Source organism: Colobus angolensis, unplaced genomic scaffold (genome assembly GCF_000951035.1).
Source record: "Colobus angolensis palliatus isolate OR3802 unplaced genomic scaffold, Cang.pa_1.0 Scaffold52, whole genome shotgun sequence".
Lineage (NCBI taxonomy): Eukaryota > Metazoa > Chordata > Mammalia > Primates > Cercopithecidae > Colobus > Colobus angolensis.
The window spans coordinates 5,149,183-5,166,955 of NW_012118710.1; the positions used below are offsets into that span (position 1 = coordinate 5,149,183).

Sequence of the window (17,773 nt, forward strand, 5' to 3'; positions counted from 1 at the left end):
GGGAAAGTGTGGCTTTCTCTTGCCCAGGGTCTTATGGATGGATCAGGACTTGGGAGGCTTTCCCATCCGCAGCCTTACCAGGCCACAACAGGGAGGGCCTTTTCGGGGGATTGGGGGGGCCCGTGCCCATCCAGGCCTGGCTTCCCATCTGATTTCAGGGATCCTGGGGGCATGGTCTGTAACCTGTTCCAGGCCCATGCAAGGGGCTACTCCATCACCAGCCTTTTTTCCCCAGAGGCAGCCAAGATGATGAAGCCCTGCCGCAGGCCAGCACCCCTTTCCCTGAGCCCCATGGGGTTAGACATTCAGGTCTCAGAAGGATGGAGGCAGCTCTGGCCAAGAGAAGGGTGCGTGCGAGCACCGAGCACCGGGGATGGGGTGGAGAGAGGGGGCGACAGAGGGGCGAGAAGGGGTTACGAGGCTAGCATTTTTGCACAGGTTTGTGGACGTGTGGCTTTTACTTTGTAGAAAAGAAAATAGAGGATGAGGTGGAGGCACGAAGGCCCGTCACGTGCAGTGTCTGGTTTAACCCTCACACCATGCCATATGTGGTTATTGCCTTTCACAGATCAGGACGTTGGCACTCAGAGAGGGTATGTGCATCTGTGCGTGCGTGCACGTGTGTTGGGGTGGGGAGAGAGGGCGTGCGCATGTGTGCCTGCATTAGTGCACATGTGGGGGCTTCATTTGGTCTCGCTCCTTTCTGTGATGGAATGGGGTCACTTGATGGAGGAGCTGGGGTGGAGCCTAGGCTCCCTGATGGCTGCTGCTCCCTAATGACCGTGCTCACACCCCCTGCTGTGGTGCCCTGCGGTGGGTGAGTGTCGGCAGGTGCGGATCCCTGCTCCCCTGACCCGTCTGCACCCCCATACCCCGCAGGAGGCCTGAACCACCATGGAAGGGAATCGGAGAGGAGCGCAGAGCCGGCTGGTGGAGAAAGTAGCAGGCATTCTTCCAGGCAGGAGGAGGGGTAGGGAACACCCTGGGCAGCTTGGAGCGTTTGGGGTCATCCCCGGGGCACTGGGCCAGGTGGGGGCTGGTGCGAGTGAAGGGTGGGAGCCCCCTCCCGGGCATGTGGCGGGGAGCCTGAGGCTGAGGCCAACCTCAAAAGTGTGCCTGCCTCCAGCTCTCACCACTGTTTAAGAAACGCGTTTTTATCAAAGCGACACACACATGTGGCTAAGAAGTGGACCAGCCTGGAAGAGCTTGTGATGAAAAGGCCACGGGCCCTCCCAGTCCTGCTCCCCAGAGGCGTGGAGTTGGACAGTTTCTGCTTTGAGTTCTCTGCTCTTTGTTGAAGTAGTCACGGAACGGGCTTAGCGCCCTGAGAGATCGACCCTGTCTGAGGGTGGGTTTTCCAATCCAGCATTTAGGAGCTGCCCACCAGGCCTCCCGGTTTTCAGAGCTGTGGCTCTCCGCAGATTTGCCACCAGCTTCTCGGAGTCATTGTTGTCTTCTTTCCACAGACCACTCCACCCACCCCGGAGCACTCAGACCCCAACCCCCGTCACGCTGCAGCCTGAGAAGTGCCCTCATTAGCATACAACCCAGGCCAATGGCAGCTTGGATTTTTAATTTGCTGGAAAAGTCCATCTATGCATGGAACCTCAATTCCTAGCAGCAGCTGGACTCTTGATGGCTCGCTGGGGCTGACTTTTTTTTGTTTTTTAGGGACAGGGTCTCATTCTGTCACCTAGTCTGTAGTCCAGTGGCACCATCATAGCTCACTGCAGCCTCCAATTCCTGGACTAAAGCGATCCTCCTGCCTTAGCCTCTAGAGTAGCTGGGATTACAGGCATGTGCCACCAATCCTGGCTAATTTTTATTTATTTATTTATTTTTGAGACGGAGTCTCGCTCTGTCACCCAGGCTGGAGTGCAGTGGCGCAATCTCGGCTCACTGCAAGCTCTGCCTCCCGGGTTTACGCCATTCTCCTGCCTCAGCTGGGATTACAGGCATGTGCCACCAATCCTGGCTAATTTTTATTTATTTATTTATTTTTGAGACGGAGTCTCGCTCTGTCACCCAGGCTGGAGTGCAGTGGCGCAATCTCGGCTCACTGCAAGCTCTGCCTCCCGGGTTCAAGCCATTCTCCTGCCTCAGCCTCCCGAGTAGCTGGGACTACAGGCGCCCGCCACCTCGCCCGGCTAGTTTTTTGTATTTTTTAGTAGAGACGGGGTTTCACCGTGTTAGCCAGGATGGTCTCGATCTCCTGACCTCGTGATCCGCCCGTCTCAGCCTCCCAAAGTGCTGGGATTACAGGCTTGAGCCACCGCGCCCGGCCCCTGGCTAATTTTTAAATTTGTGTAGAGACAGGGGTCTTGCTATGTTGCCCAGGCTGGTCTTGAATTCCTGGGCTCAAGCAATCCTCCTGCCTCAGCCTCCCAAACACTGAAATGACAGGCGTAAGCCACCGTGTGGGACACGCTGGTCCTTTTGTGTGTGTCTTTCTTGTCATCTTCCTCTGCTCTTTCCCTTTCTCCTCCACCTATTTTTTTTGAGATGGAGTCTCGCTCTGTCACAAGGCTGGAGTGCAGTGGCACTATCTAGGCTCACTTCAACCTCCACCTCCTGGGTTCCTGCCTCTGCCTCCCCAGTAGCTGGGATTACACGTGCCCGCTACCATGCCCAGCTAATTTTTTGTATTTTTAGTAGAGACAGAGTTTCATCATGTTGGCCAGGCTGTTGTCAAACTCCTGACCTCAGGTGATCAGCCCGCCTCAGCCTCCCAAGGTACTGGGATTGCAGGCCTGAGACACCACGCCCAGCTCCTCCACCTTGCTTGGTGCTTTCCTTCGTCCTTTCCTCTCCTGCCCTCTCTCTCTCTCTCTCTCTCTCTGGCCTCAGGGGGCCCTGGGTCTTCACCTGGATGGAGAAGGCCAGGCTTCTGTGCAGGCAGTTGTGGGCTCTATTTCCTAAGCCCTGTCAGCTGCCCTGTGCCCCTGGAAGGCCTGGGTTGAGGTCAGGAGAGATACGGGAAGAGGAGCCCCTCTGTCTAGGCCCCTGTCCTGTGCCTGCACTTTGAGGAGTTTGGGTGTGTGCTGGAGTTTGGATGCTCAGGGCGTGTGAGCCAGAGTATTTGGTTTTGGTTTCACTCTGGGCTGATTTTGCTGCTTTTAGGACTCAGTCTTTAGTTCGGTCTTTAGTTGAAAGCTGGGGAACACTCGGGAAGGCTTGGATGTCCATGTTTGGGTAGCATTAAGGGGAAGCGGGGCCTTCCCCCTCTCGGCGTCCAGGCTGGTTATGTCAGCTGGGCTCTGTGAGTGCCGTGAAGGGAGCTTGGCTTGAGGACTTGGAGTTTCATTTGCCTCGTGGAGGGTCCTCCTTCCTTCCCAGCCTTAGAAGATCAGGTTTCATGTCCGTAGGCCCGGCAGTGTTTCCGACAGTCCTTATCTGTTTGGGCCATCAGAGCTCCACCCCATTTCTCCAGGGAGGTTCAAGCTGACTGCAAAGCCCAACACAGCTGGAGCCAGCAGAACAGCCGATCTGAACTTTCACCAGTGCCAGGCTTTGTGTGAGGCACTTTACATGTATGGCCACATTTAATCTTCACAGTGATGCCATGAGTAGTTACCCTTAAGATCACTCCCATTCACAAAGGAGGAAACTGAGGCACCAAAGGGGCTAAGTATTTGACCTAAGATAGTTTGATAAAGAACAGATTTGAGATTCAAAGCTGGACAAACCAGTGCCAGAGTCTTAGAGCAACTACTGTGTCTGTGTGTGTCTGTGCGTGTGGATATGTGTGCACATGTGTGTATATGTTTGCATGTATATGTATATGTGTGCCTGTGTGTATGCCTGTGGCTGTATGTGTCTCTGTGTGTATATGTGTGCCTACATGTATATGTATGTGTGTATACATGTCTATATTTGTATATGTGTGTGGCTGTATGTGTATTTGTGTACATGTGTGTATATGTGTGAGTGTGTATATAGGTGTCTGTGTAAGTGTGTTTATCTCTGTGTGTATATTTGTGTGTGTGTGTATATGTATATGTGTATGTGTAGGTATGTGTATGTGTGTGTATGTGTGTATATGTGCTTTTGTGAGTATATGTGTCTCTGTGTATATATGTATCTGTGTGTATATCTGTGTCTATGTGTCTGTATCTCTGTGTATCTCTGTGTGTGTATCTGTATCTGTGTATATCTGTGTGTGTCTGTGTATATTTGTGTATATCTGTGTGTATCTGTGTATTGTGTATCCGGATCTGTGTATCTCTGTGTATCTGTGTGTGTGTCTGTATCTGTGTGTGTATATCTGTATCTGTGTATCTGTGTGTGTGTATCTCTGTGTATCTGGATCTTTGTATCTGTGTGTATCTGTGTATCTGTGTGTGTGTATCTGTGTGTGTACCTCTGTGTGTGTATCTGTATCTGTGTATCTGTATCTGTGTGTGTATCTGTATCTGTGTATCTGTGTGTATCTGTATCTATGTGTATATCTGTGTGTGTGTGTGTGTGTGTGTGTGTGTGTAGCAGCTCCCCACACCCCTCACAGGCTACCTCCTTACTCCTGCAGCCCTTATTCTTGTAAACGTGTTCTCCAAGTGACTGCATAAAGCCCTTTTGATGACTGGTTCCTTGACACAGACACAGTGAGAGCCCTGTTCCCCATCCCCACCCCTGCCCCAGGCCCTGGCCCTCAGCTCAGAGGCCCAACCAGCACCCTGGCTGCCAGCATGGGCCTGGGCCTCATGGTTGAGCCCAGCCCTGCTGGGGATAGCACACTCCGCTGCTGGGGCCTGTGCACAGTCTTGGAGACGGGCCCATGATCGGTCATGAGGGGGCACACAGAGCCACCTGCGAAGCCCCACACCCTGGGAGGGGAAGAGGTGTTTCTTTCAGGCCTGGCCTCCCAATCACCAACCTGGAGCAGGACGAGAGCTGTACGCAGGCAGCACTGTCCCCCACCAGAGGGTTCTGCCAAGGGGCTGCCCTCTACAATGGCACCAGCCCCAAAGTCCCAGCCCCTTGTCCTGGCCGCCTTAGGGTGCAGGCAGCTCTTGCCTCACACTCCTGGCTGGTCACAGCAGTAAAGCAAGGCAGGGCCACCTAGAGCTCTGGTTTGGGGATCTTCCTTTCACCAGTGGTTTGTGGGAGATGGATGAGAAGGGCGATGAGAGCGAAAGTGGACAGAGACAGGATACAAAGAGGAAAAAAGAGAGAACGAGAGAGAGGCTCACCCAAGGCGTCCCAAATAGGACACCTTCCCCTTTCCTCCATGCAGGAGATGCTCCCGGGGAAACGCAGCCGAGGGAGAGATGGGCTGGCCGGGGTTCCAGGCCCTGCACAGCGGCTCTCTCTGCACGATGGTGTGTGTGGGGGCCCTGCAGGATCAGCTGCAGTTCTGTGAGCCAGTGGCCCAGCTGCTTACCCCTCCCCAGAGCCCTCGCCCCTCCCAGCTGAGGAGCGCTGCTGTCAGAGGCCAACCCTGCGAATCTCTGGCTTTATCCTCCCCACACATTGAAACTATCAGGCTTCGGCCCTGTGACTGCAGCTTGCCTAGCTCCATGGGTCAGAGACAAGTCTGGAACATGGCGCTTTCATGCAAACCAGACCTGGCCTCCTCCAGCCCCTTACTCCCGGGGAAGGGGGGTGGGCCAGGGCCCTTGCTCAGGCTCTAGTTTCAGAACTTTGCAACTACTGTCCTTTATTCTGATCTCTCTGAAACGTTTACGAGGCTGCCTTCCACTCTTGCCGCTTGCTCCACCCTCAGCCTCCAGCGGGACTTTGAGTCAATGCTACAGAAAACAGGGAATTTGAGGGGCCCCAAAGTCCTGGGCTGCTCCATCAAAGCAGCGAGCACCCCTCAGTACCTCATGTTCTAGGGAAGCCAAATCAAAGGCAAACCATGAATTCCTCTTGCTCGCAGCCAATAAAAACCTTGCTCCGGTGCCGGTTTCCTTTGCTGAAATCAGATATCTTGGTAATAAACAAGTCCGAAAGGCAGGGAAAAGCTCTTGCTTGCTTCTTTCTTCTGATTAGTTTTTCTTCCTTAAAAAAAAAAAAAAAAAAAAAAAAAATTTCTCCTATAACAGGATGCCTGCCCCAGAAACTTGAGCACAGAAGGCTGCCCTCTCCTGCCCTGCTTCCCTCACTCCTCCAGAACCTTCCCCACTGGGCTCCTGTGGGGTGGGGGTTGGGGCTTGGCTTCCCCAGGACTAGACTGCTTAGCTCAAAGGCAGGTCAAAGGGGCTGGGGAGAAGAGGCCTTTGCTGCCTGGGGAGTTGGCTGCTGGCTCACAGTCTTACAGCAATAGCTGACTTCTCAGCCTCTGGCTGGTGGCCGGCAGCAGTGGGAAGGCAGAGTTTTGACAAAATGGAACTCCCCCCTTTTTTCTTTTTCTTCCTTTCTTTCTTTTTTTTTTTTTTTTTAAGAGACAGTCTCCCTCTGTCACCCAGGCTAGAGTGCATCACAGCTGGTGTGATCACAGTCACTGCAGCCTCACTCTCCTGTGCTCAAGTGATCCTCCCGCCTCTGCCTCCTGAGTCACTGGGACTACAGGTGTGCACCACCATACCCAGCTAATTTTTAAATTGTTTTTAGAGACAGGGTCTTGCTACGTTTCCCAGGCTGGTCTTGAACTACTGACCTCAAGCAATCCTCCTGCCTCAGCCTCCCAAAATGCTGGGATTATAGGCATGGGGCCGCCATGTCTGGCCAAGGAACCCCTTTTCTCTAAGGCAGTTCTTCTGAATTCCTCTGAGTGTGCCATGGGGCTGTAGAAAGCCCCACACTGTGGGATTTAGTGTGGTGTCCACAGAGAGGTAGATCTTGGGCATCAGAGGCGCTGGGAGGGTAGAGGCCTTGGGCTTTTGCTTCCTAGGACTGCCTTGCCCTCGCACATCAACCCTCTCCTGGGCCCCTGCCTGTCCTTGTCCAATCCCAGGGCAAATGTAACTCCACATGTGGCCTGCTGCGAAGGAGTGCCCTCCCCTGAGGTGCTGACATCTCTCTTCTTCCCTCCCAAATAGGTTTTTAAGTGACTTTGCTGTCAGAAGATGCTATTCTGTTTGTTTTTCCTCTGACACTATCTCTCCAGAGAGTTTCTGGTCAAGAGAATTATGTGGAGGCTGCAGATTGCAAGAGAATTGCGCCTAATAGGGAACAGACAGACAAGACAGCTTTCATGTCTAGCCAAGTTTCTTTCCCCTCCTCTTTCTCTCTCTCTCCCACTTCTCATCTTCCCTTTTTGGCTTCAAAGTTGGCCTTCATTTGGGCTTGTTTCTTAGGTACATCTGGTGGATAAGGTCACACATTGATTTTATTTTGGAGATTGGCAGCCGGGTCAGGCTTAGCTCTGAGGCTGGAGAGCCACACGGCTGCTGGAGGGCGGGTGCTGGAGACACTAGCCTGGGATAGCACAAAGCTAGCAGGCGGTGTCTCCAGGCAGCTGGTGCTGATGGGACCATTCGAGAAGGCACTCCGGCACTCAGAGTGGCCTCTGCTCCCTGTGATCTCAAGGCTCAGGAGTGTGGGCTTGTAAAATTTATTTTAAATACAAGAAAAGTGTCAAAAGCCCCTCCTGCTGTCCCCACCATGTGCCGTTTCAGCTGATCTGTGCTGGACTTTAGAGGAAAAAAAAAGTGTTAGCTCTGCGGTCCCTTGAGGCTTCAATGTGATTATAGAAGAGGAACTTAAGTTTAAGGACCCTTACCTTGTAAGTAGCTGCTCAACCACACAGAGCCATAGTTTACACATGTTGGTGCAAACTGGGTGGAAAAGGAAGCTCTTTACTTTACCTATGTGTTCCGTAAGGGGAGGGAGGACAGATTAGTAAAACATTTTGGTAGACGGTCTGGATTCTTTTGTCCTTAGTCATGAGGCTGATGTAATAGCATTCAACTGATTTCATGGTAAAGACAGTCACAGTTCCCAGAAAAATCGTTTCCCCTTGCACCACTGAAGACATTCCACTCCTACTGCAGCCCTTCAGGAATTGGTAAGCGAGTCCTTCCTCCTTCAAAGCTTTGGTGGAATGCACAGGGCCACTTGTTTTCTGAAGGACGAAGATGTCCTGGATTTTAAGAATGTCCTGTCTGACCTCATTCCTGTGTGTCTAGCCTTAAGGAACAGAATTCACTGCTGGTCCAGCTTCAGGGGGAAGGCACAGGGTTGCACACTCTGAGCCCTACAGCCTGTGAGATTAGCTTGAATCATGAGGAATGAGCTCGGGAGGGAGATGGGATGATGAGAGGGGAGGCCAATCCCACTCATGGATGGGTTTAATGCTCTCCTTCCTTCTCACCCCCACTGGCTGTAGTTTCAAAGTTTGTTCTGCATTAAGATGAATCAATTCTCAACTGTTCCACTGGAATAGAAACACACACTTATTTTATAGTAATAAGGCTCATTTAAATGAAAGCTGCACATCTAAGAATATGCCACTTATTAATTATTAAAGGTAGAGATAGAAGATACCAGTGTGTAGTAGTGACCATGTTCTGGGCCAGAAAGTCAAGTCCTGAGTTTATTTCTTGTCCAGCCACCAACTCACTCTGACCTCAGACAAGGAGAACACGGAACCTTCTCTGGGCCCCAGTTCCCCATCCACAAAGGGACATTGCCTATCAGCCTATACAAGTCTACCAGCTGTTGTGATGGTGAAATGAGAGAATATAGAGAATAGTGCTGCATATGCCGTCAATGTTAAACAAGAGGGAGGGGGGTACTGTTTGAGTATTAAGAGGTTGCTTTGAGAACTGTGATAGATTCTGTGAGGAGCTCCCCAAGAGATCAAAGCCTTGATGGACTGTTGGGAGGTTTTGTGGCATCTCAAGCCTTCTGAGGCTGGCTTCAGGGCAGACAAGGGCCCGGCGCCCTCAGAGACTGCAAGGCTGCACAGGTGGGTCCAATCCAGGAGAGCAAGCCATCCAAACTCCAGGAACTGGCTTTCATGAAAACCTGGAAGAAACCCAAGCTGCCACCCATCATGTGTTAACGAAAGACAAACTCACAACCTGGCTCAATTTTCTCTCTGCAAAAGATCCCATCTTGCTGGGGACACTCTGGACACACTTTGGTGTCCTTCCCTTATCTAGATCTGATTGAGCCTTCCCTGGCTTTCCTCCTTATTCGCTGTTTTTTTTTTTTTTTTTGAGATGGGGTCTCACCTTGTCGCCCAGGCTGGAGTGCAGTGGTACGATCTCAGCTTACTGCGACTGCTGCCTCCCAGGCTCAATTGATCCTCCCACCTCAGCCCCTGGAGTAGCTGGGACCACAGGCATGCACCACCATGCCCAGCTAATTTTGGGGGAGAGTATTTTTGGTACAGACAGGATTTCACCATGTTGCCCAGGCTGGCTGGTATTGAACCCCTGAGGCTCTGCAAGTCACCCTATCACTTGAGTCATGTCCTCTCTGGCCTCCACCAGACTGAGTAAACCAGGAGTCCCTCTCAGGGTAAATTGCTGACAGTGGAGAGCCAGTGCTTGTCCCTCCGGTTAGCCAATGTCGCCATCTAGAGGCAATTCAAAAGTCTCTTGCAGCAAGGGGTAATGTCTATTTCTGTAATTCCTGAAATGTCTTTTTTCTTGCCCTTAGAAGTTCAGAATCCCTCTCACCCACGGTGTAGCATTGGCTGCATCTGTGACTGTGGGGAAGCCCTCCTCCAAAGCCCAGCTGGCACGATGCCAAGGCACCAGCACAGCTGCTTCCTGTGGGTTCCAATGCCCCCTCCTGTTACATTCACTCACTACACCAGATCATAAAAAATAAATCTTTTAATTTCTTTGTAATTGGCACAGATGGTATAATTCAAACTCACATTTTTATTTAATAGACTCTGAAATATCACACTGTAGCTCTCACTGAAATAATACAGGAATCATAATTTTTAGGTTTACAAAAGTACATTTGGCAGCAGCAGCATGTTTGAAAGTTACTTGTAAAATCAGACTGGGGCTTGAAAAAATAAGAGAAAAAGCCATCTGGAAAATAAAAAACAAGCCATACTGAAGCCATCTGTCATGACTATTGGAGAATGGTGTTTTTGGGTTTTTTTAAGATCTTGTTACTTTATTAAATGATCCAGAAGAGTTGCACAATTCTGGCTTGTAAATACAGCGGGGAAGCTGTAACTGTGCCTGGAAAGTGCTCCTCAGGACAAGGAACGTCAAAGTCAGGCTTTGTTGAAACCATGTGCCTGAACAGGCTTTGAAGGAATCTTTCATTTCTTAGGAGTAATGAGATTCACTAGTTTTTGATTTAAAAAATCATCCTAAAGAGATTATAGTGGAGGAGATAATCATTAAACTCTCATTACTGTAGGTCCCAGAGGAAAAAATCAAAAAGTCCTGTCTCTTCAGGATGATGTCAGAAAGGCCCAAGTCCTGCTTATGTTATCCCTTGATTTCAGGGATACCACAGACTGGCAGTGACACAAGCTCTCACTACCAAATTAATTTTTTTTTTTAAGAGACAGGCTGTCTCTAAAAAAGGTGGGGGGGGGGCATTATCTGCATATTAAAAGGTTGCTTTAAGAAATGTGACAGCATCTACGAAGAACTCCCCAAGTGATCAAAGCCTTGATGGACTACTGGGAGATTTTATCTTTTTAGGCAGGAGTACAGTGGTGCAGTCATACCTCACTGCAGCCTCAAACTCCTGGGCTCAAGTGATTCTTCCACCTCAGCCACCATGCCCAGTTAATTTTTAAATTTTTTGTAGAGATGGGGTCTCCTGATATTGCTGAGGCTGGTCTTGAACTCCTAGGCTCAGGTGATCCTTCCGCCTCTGCCTCCCAAATTGCTGGGATTACAGGCATGAGTCACCGTGCCTGGCCAGCAACAATTTGTGTTTTGAGAATTAACCCGAGCCATTTCCTGAAGTTACCTGTACTGCCATCCCACAGTTGGGAATATCTTCACATATCTATCGGCTAGGGAAGAATCTGGGGGCAGAAATCACCTTATTCCAGAGCAGCAATCTAGACAATGTAGTAGGAGTTTGTAGGGAGTAGTTAACCATAAGGAATTTCCTATTAAAATGAGATGAAAAAGGGGAATCCCTCTGAATTCCACGATTAGAGGCATCAGTGACCAAATTTTAACCTGGAAAAGGCATTCATGGATCAGTTCATGCTCCTGGGCAGAATTCAATATTGAACACGATTCCTAGCTATTGATTTGGTATCTGTTCTGCAGAAATGTTTGAATTTCTCAAACTCAATCCAAAGTCACTGCTTGAGGCAAGCTTCCTATGTCAGAGACTAAGCACAGATGGTTTCCATCAACACACGTGATCATTAGTGCTCTCCACAGGTCACAGGAGAGCAGGACTGTGCTGGGACACAGGGAATATCGAAATGAAAATCTAGGTTAGTGCATAGTTAGTGCTCTCAGTATTCCCTGGCTCACTGCTCCTGTGCCACCTCCAGCGGGGCCTTCACGTCTGCTGCGCACTTGTCCGGGGCGGGTTTCTTTGAGTAATCCCGCTCTCCAAAAATGGTGCTTCCTATTCGGACATTTGTAGATCCTACTTCAATCTGTAGGAAAGAAGAGAAGGTATCGAGGATCAGGTTTAAAATAATAAAATGGAGCCAGTGCTGAAGCTGTGCCCCCATTCTGGCTCTCAAGAGCCATCTATGAAGAATAATAACACAGCCGAAGATGGCTTCGGGGTGATGGTTCTCCCCAGAGATTTGACCTCTGAGGGCATATATAGGAAACAAGTTGGGTTTCTCTAGATTTCCAGTGGTTGGGGAGTGTGGCTGGCACTCAGCTAGGTGCAGGTCAAGGACATTAGACGTCCAGTGTGGGATGCAGCCACATAGCACAGCACACCCACCTTTCCAATGTGCCACGGTCAGTAGATGAAAACAAATCCTTATAATTATCTGATCAAATTCCATTTTACTTACCAATGCAATGTATTTTTGCACTGTTTTAAGAAATACAATTTTCCAGGAATGCAAGTTTATATTTTGATTTTTGAAACTTTATCAAGTTATTTGCTATTTCAGAAAATCATGTATTTGCATTGCCAATCTAGCACACTTGTATCAGTTGATATTTACAGCTGTTGATGTACACATAAGATTGTTGGTGAATCTACACTTAAGAGTAAGCCTCGGATGGGTGCGGTGGCTCATGCCTGTAATCCCATCACTTTGGGAGGCCGAGGTGGGTGGGTTACCTGAGGTCAGGAGTTCGAGACCAGCCTGGCCAACATGGTGAAACCCCGTCTCAACTAAAAATACAAAAATTAGCCGGGCATGGTAGTAGGCACCTGCAATCCCAGCTACTTCAGAGGCTGAGGCAGGAGAATCGCTTGAACCTGGGAGGTGGAAGTTGCAGTGAGCTGAGATTGTGCCACTGCACTCTAGCCTGGACAATAGAGCAAGACTCAGTTTCCAAAAAAAAAAAAAAAAAAGATGAAGCCTTAGGCTGCTTCATTGCTTCATTGTGATACAGCCAGGCCCACACACTTATGTAATGATATGCCTTTCCAAAAATTATAGCTTAATTTCTTATTTTCCTTTAGACTATACTTATGGAATTATGTTTATAATTTATGGAATTATATTTAATTTTTTATTTCCTTTAGATTACACTTATGGAATTATATTTTGTTTTAAAAGTTCAGATGTCAGGCTATAATTTCTATACATTTCTTTTACTTTTATTTTTTATTTTTTTTGAGATGGAGTCTCGCTCTGTCAGCCAGCCTGGAGTGCAGTGGTGTGACCTTGGCTCACTGCAATCTCCGCCTCCCGGGTTCAAGCAATTCTCCTGCCTCAGCCTCCCGAGTAGCTTGGATTACAGGTGTGCGTCACCATGTCCAGCTAATTTTTGTAGTTTTAGTAGAGAGGGGGTTTCACCATGTTGGTCAGGCTTGTCTCGAACTCCTGACCTTGTGATCCACCCGGCTCCGCCTCCCACAGTGCAGGGATTACAGGCGTGCACCTAGCTCTTTTCAAAAAAGAAAGGGCATGAGGAATGGGAGATGCTAGAATAGCTGAGACCCTGAGACTGGGTACCCTATTGCCATCCCAAGGCATTTCCAAGGCTTCTACAGCAAAGATCTGCTCTTGTGTCAGCCTCTCAGACACCCTACTCCCACCCCTCGAGGCAGACAGGGCACTGGCTGGACACTTACTGCGTGCTGGAAATCCACGGACATGCCCATGCTCAGCTCAACCTGGTCAGCAGGGATGTTCAGCTTTTTACACAGCTCCTCCCGGAGGGCCAGTAACAGCTGACAGAAAGAGACGACACCTATTTTACTCTTGCCTTCTCTAGTGATGCCCAAAAGTGGCTGAATCTGAACTTCTCTGACAACGGCTATGTATTCCTTTTTTATTTTTTTTATTTTTTGAGACAGAGTCTTGCTCTATCTCCCAGGCTGGAGTACAGTGGCGTGATCTTGGCTTACTGCAAGCTCTGCATTCCGGGTTCATGCCATTCTCCTGCCTTAGCCTCCCAAGTAGCTGGGACTACAGGTGCCCGCCAACATGCCTGGCTAATTTTTTGTATTTTTTTTTTTTTTCAGTAGAGATGGGGTTTCACCATGTTGGCCAGGATGACCTCAATCTCCTGACCTCGTGATCCGCCCGCCTCGGCCTCCCAAAGTGCTGGGATTACAGGCATGAGCCACTGCGCCTGGCCGGTTATGTATTCCTTATGATTTCAAGGCCTGTCAAAATTGCCAGAAGTTACTGAAAGGGATTTTTGCAAACTATCCCACTTTTGAGAAAACTATTAGTCACTGGAGAGGAAGAAAGCTTATATTCTCTAAAGACTATGTTTTAGCCAAATTCAAGTTGAGTTGAGAAAGGTTTGCAGGGCTTTGGGAACCTGTTCTTCCCTTTTCCTTCTGAGAAGAGTTCAGAAGAGGGGGCTAGAACACTCGACAGGCAGTGTCTGGGATGTCTCTGCAGTGCCCACTGCAGCCAGCCCTGCAACAGCACTCCAGCCTCCTGCTTCTTCAGCACATGAGCAATCTCCCCGACCCCCCAGTACCTGGAAGTCCGGATTTGGTCCTTGACTAAGATCATGCCCAAAGCTTCCTATGGTCATCAGCCCCACAAACTCCAGGCTAGGACACTTGGCATTTATGTGCTCCACGACGGCTATGGTCTCTGAAGGTGGGAGGCCATGTTTACCTTCACGAAAAGAAATGGAAAACAGATATACTGCAACGGTAAATGGCCAGAGGAAGGCTCCATTTTCCTCCCTTCCTTATGACAGAAGAGGTGACCCCCAACAAGAGAACCTTTTGAAAGAGCCTCAAGTCCTAAAGAGTAACTTTATACTTGGGGTTTTCTATGTTGCTCTGCTTCTGGTCAGGTTCTAAATTTCTCAAGAAGAGCTATCAGTTGGATTCTCTTTCCTCCATCTCAAGATTTCAGCTGAAAACAGCTAGGAGACATGGAAAAGAAAAAACCTTGCTTTTTTGGGGTACCAGGAAGATTTGCATTGCCAAAATGCCAGATGAACCTGAGAATTACTTTTCTAAATCAAGAATTTTTATAGTTTTATTAATTTAATGGAGTTGCAAAAAATTTAAAATAAAGTACATGTTAAACATTTTTGGCTATATATTTGCAAAGTTTAACTGAACTTTCTAATTAACAACTGGAGGAGAAATCTGCAGCAAGCAATTATTTGTTACACAGTTATAAGAGCTATTGAGGCTGGGTGCGGTGGCTCACGCCTGTAATCCCAGCACTTGGGAGGCCGAGGTAGGCGGATCACAACGTCAGGAGATCAAGACCATTCTGGCTAACGTGGTGAAACCCCGTTTCTACTAAAAAAAAAAAAAAAATTAGCCAGGTGTGGTGGCGGGTGCCTGTAGTCCCAGCTACTCAGGAGGTTGAGGCAGGAGAATGGTGTAAACCCAGGAGGCAGAGCTTGCAGTGAGCCGAGATTGTGCCACCGTACTCCAGCCTGGCTGACAGAGCAAGACTCCGTCTCAAAAAAAAAGAGCTATTGATATTGTCTTGCTCCCATTTATTAGGTGGAGATGCCAGTAACATTTACTTCAGTCTTTAGGGCATATTATAGCTAATTATCAAGAAATGATACAATAAATACCTGATCTATATTTGATTTCGGATTTCTATTGATAATTGGGATTTAAACCCAGGCAGTCTGACTCTAGGACATTATCTAGAAAACAGATGCCTCTATGTGTTCCTGCATACTAAGATTTGGTGAATACTGGTGCTTTGATGGTTGCAATCGAATACCTGATCTGTATACATTTATTCTTAACGAATAGCTAACAACATGTGTAGGGCTCTGTGCTAACAGCGTTACCTGGATTATCATATTCAATCCTAACCACACCCTCTGAAGTAAGCATTATCATGATATCACCGCCAGAAAAGGCAACTGAGGTACAGAGAGATTGGGTAACTTATCCAAGGTTACAATACTGGAAAGTAGTGTAGCTCAAACCCAAGGTCTGTCTGATTTCAAAGTCCATGCTTCTATTCACACTATGTTACACTGTTAATCCAAGCCCCATAAAGATATTCACTGACTGGTGCTCACAGTAATTTTTTTTTTTGAGATGGAGTTTCATTCTGTCACCCAGGCTGGAGTGCAGTGGCGTGATCTCAGATCACTGCAATCTTCACCTCCTGGGTTCAAGGGATCCTCTTGCCTCAGCATCCCAAGCAGCTGGGACTATGGGCGCACGCCACTATGCCTGGCTAATTTTTGTATGTATAGTAGAGATGAAGTTTCACCATGTTGGCTAGGCTGGTCTCGAATTTCTGACCTCAGGTGATCCACCTGCTTCAGCCTTCCCAAGTGCTGGGATTACAGGTGTTAGCCACCGCACCCGGCCCACTCACAGTAATTATCTTCCATTCTTTCCCAATGCAACATTAAGTAATTTTTTTAAGATCTAAGAATATTTATATACTCTTAGGTCTTAAAAATTTAAAATACTCCTTGCAGGAGTGATGGTGACCTTTGGGGATTTTCCACAATTCCAGGCTGGGTGCAGTGGCTGATGTCTTTAACCTCAGCACTTTGGGAGGCTGAGGTGGGTGGATCACCTGAGGTCAGGAGTTCAAGACCAGCCTGGCCAATATAGCAAAACTCCATCTCTACTAAAAATACAAGTATTAGCTGGGTGTGGTAGCGTCTGCCTGTAATCCCAGCTACTCAGGAGGCTGAGGCAGGAGAACTGCTTGAACCCAGGAGGTGGAGGTTGCAGTGAGCTGAGATCACGCCACTGCACTCCAGTCTGAGCAACAGAGCGAGGCTCCATCTCAAAAAAAAAGGGAAGGCTCACGCCTGTAATCCCAGCACTTTGGGAGGCCGAGACAGATGGATCACTTGAGAGGTCATGAGTTAGAGAGCAGTCTGGCCAATGTGGTGAAACCCTGTCTCTACTACAAATACAAAAATTAGCCAGGTGTGGTGGCGTATGCCTGTAGTCCCAGCTACTTGGGAGGCTGAGGTGGGAGAATTGCTTCAACCTGGGAGGCAGAGGTTGCAGTAAGCTGAGATCACACCATTGCACTCCAGCCTGGGCGACAGAGCGAGACCCCATCTCAAAAAAAAGAAAAAATCAGAAAAAAACAAAATACAAAACAAAGTCACAATCCCCTTCTTGACTCCCCATCCGTTCTTCTTCCCCTAAAATTAAGATATAATGAACCATGATGTAGTAAAGAATGATATACAGACTGGTTTGCATGTCATTATGCTACCTAGATCACACATAAAACAGCCTACTTAGAGGCCTGTGATCCTGTGGTTTGTTTCCATAACCTTATCCATCGGACACTTGGGGCCACCCATTCTCCCTGAGCTTCACCCATCCTAAGGGAAGAAAAATCTACAATTCAAGTCTGGTCACTTACTCTCTTCTCCGCTGGTGTTAATCTGGACCATAACCTTTAACCTTTCAGGAGAACCTTTTTTCTGCCAGGAACTGTTCACTTTGTCTGCCAACTTCACAGAATCCACTGTTTCCAGCATGAAGAGATTGGGGACAGCTGTAATGAGACAGAGGCAAGGTAGTATTCCTTATTTGCTCTATTGCAGCAAGTAACATGCAACAAATCTCTGACTTGTTAGAGGAAAAAATATGCCAGGAAAAGAAAAACACAGTTAAATCTCAGTTCCTCTAAGAAGACAAATGTGACAGTTTTACTAGATACAAATTCAAATGTCAGACCATCCCTGGCTAATCAGCAAAGGTAAATAAGGGAAACACTGACATAGATGATCGGGCAGCATATATATCCGTATGCTTCAAGAAGCTGGTAACGGACAGATTCTTAGTAAAAGGCTTGATCTATGTCTCAGTTCAAACAGAGAGAAACAGGTCAGGATGACAGCGAAGAAAGGATAACCAGTGGAAGCCAAGATGCTTCCCCAGCATATCACCACATTCTTCAACTTTCTGGGATGAGGGTATTCTTATCCAACAAAGACATCACAATGACCCCAACACTGGCTGGGTACAGTGGCTCACACTTGTAATCCCAGGCGGGTGGATCACCAGAGGTCAGGAGTTTGAGACCACTCTGGCAAACATGGTGAAACCCCATCTCTACTAAAAAACTGCAGCAATCCACAGGACAGATTACCACAGTTTACATAACTATTCCTCTTGTTAATGGACATTAGATTGTTTCTTATTTTTTATTACAAAAACAAAGCTTGGATATAGAAGTTGGTGCTATGTACAAGTATTTCAGATGGGTAGTTTGCAAATATTTTCTCCCATTCTGAGTTGTCTCTTCACTTTGTTGTTTCCTTTGCTCTGCAAGAGCTTTTTTTCTTTTTCTTTTTTTTTTTTT

At 48.2% G+C, this 17,773-nt stretch overlaps 2 protein-coding genes across 4 annotated transcripts in view; both read right to left on the reverse strand.

Annotated features, from left to right (window-relative positions):
• Positions 1–1,074, reverse strand: part of ADGRA2 (adhesion G protein-coupled receptor A2) — a 58,159-nt gene extending 57,085 nt beyond the window's left edge. Inside the window, exons 1-2 of the mRNA XM_011960756.1 lie at positions 873–1,074; positions 79–163 (exon numbers count right to left, since the gene is read on the reverse strand). Of these exons, the coding sequence (XP_011816146.1) occupies positions 79–163; positions 873–1,074 (287 nt within the window). The remainder of the gene's footprint in view (positions 1–78; positions 164–872) is intronic.
• Positions 1,075–9,710: 8,636 nt separating this feature from the next.
• The window catches only part of PROSC (proline synthetase co-transcribed homolog (bacterial)), a 28,888-nt gene continuing 20,825 nt past the window's right edge, over positions 9,711–17,773 (reverse strand). The window contains exons 5-8 of one of the 3 annotated variants that reach the window (XM_011960714.1): positions 16,829–16,963; positions 13,968–14,110; positions 13,105–13,203; positions 9,711–11,491 (exon numbers count right to left, since the gene is read on the reverse strand). In XM_011960714.1, the coding sequence (XP_011816104.1) occupies positions 11,360–11,491; positions 13,105–13,203; positions 13,968–14,110; positions 16,829–16,963 (509 nt within the window). In that variant the 3' untranslated portion in view covers positions 9,711–11,359. Of the gene's footprint in view, positions 11,492–13,098; positions 13,204–13,967; positions 14,111–16,828; positions 16,964–17,773 lie in introns of all 3 variants that reach the window. The other 2 variants (XM_011960715.1, XM_011960716.1) reach the window with 2 other exon arrangements.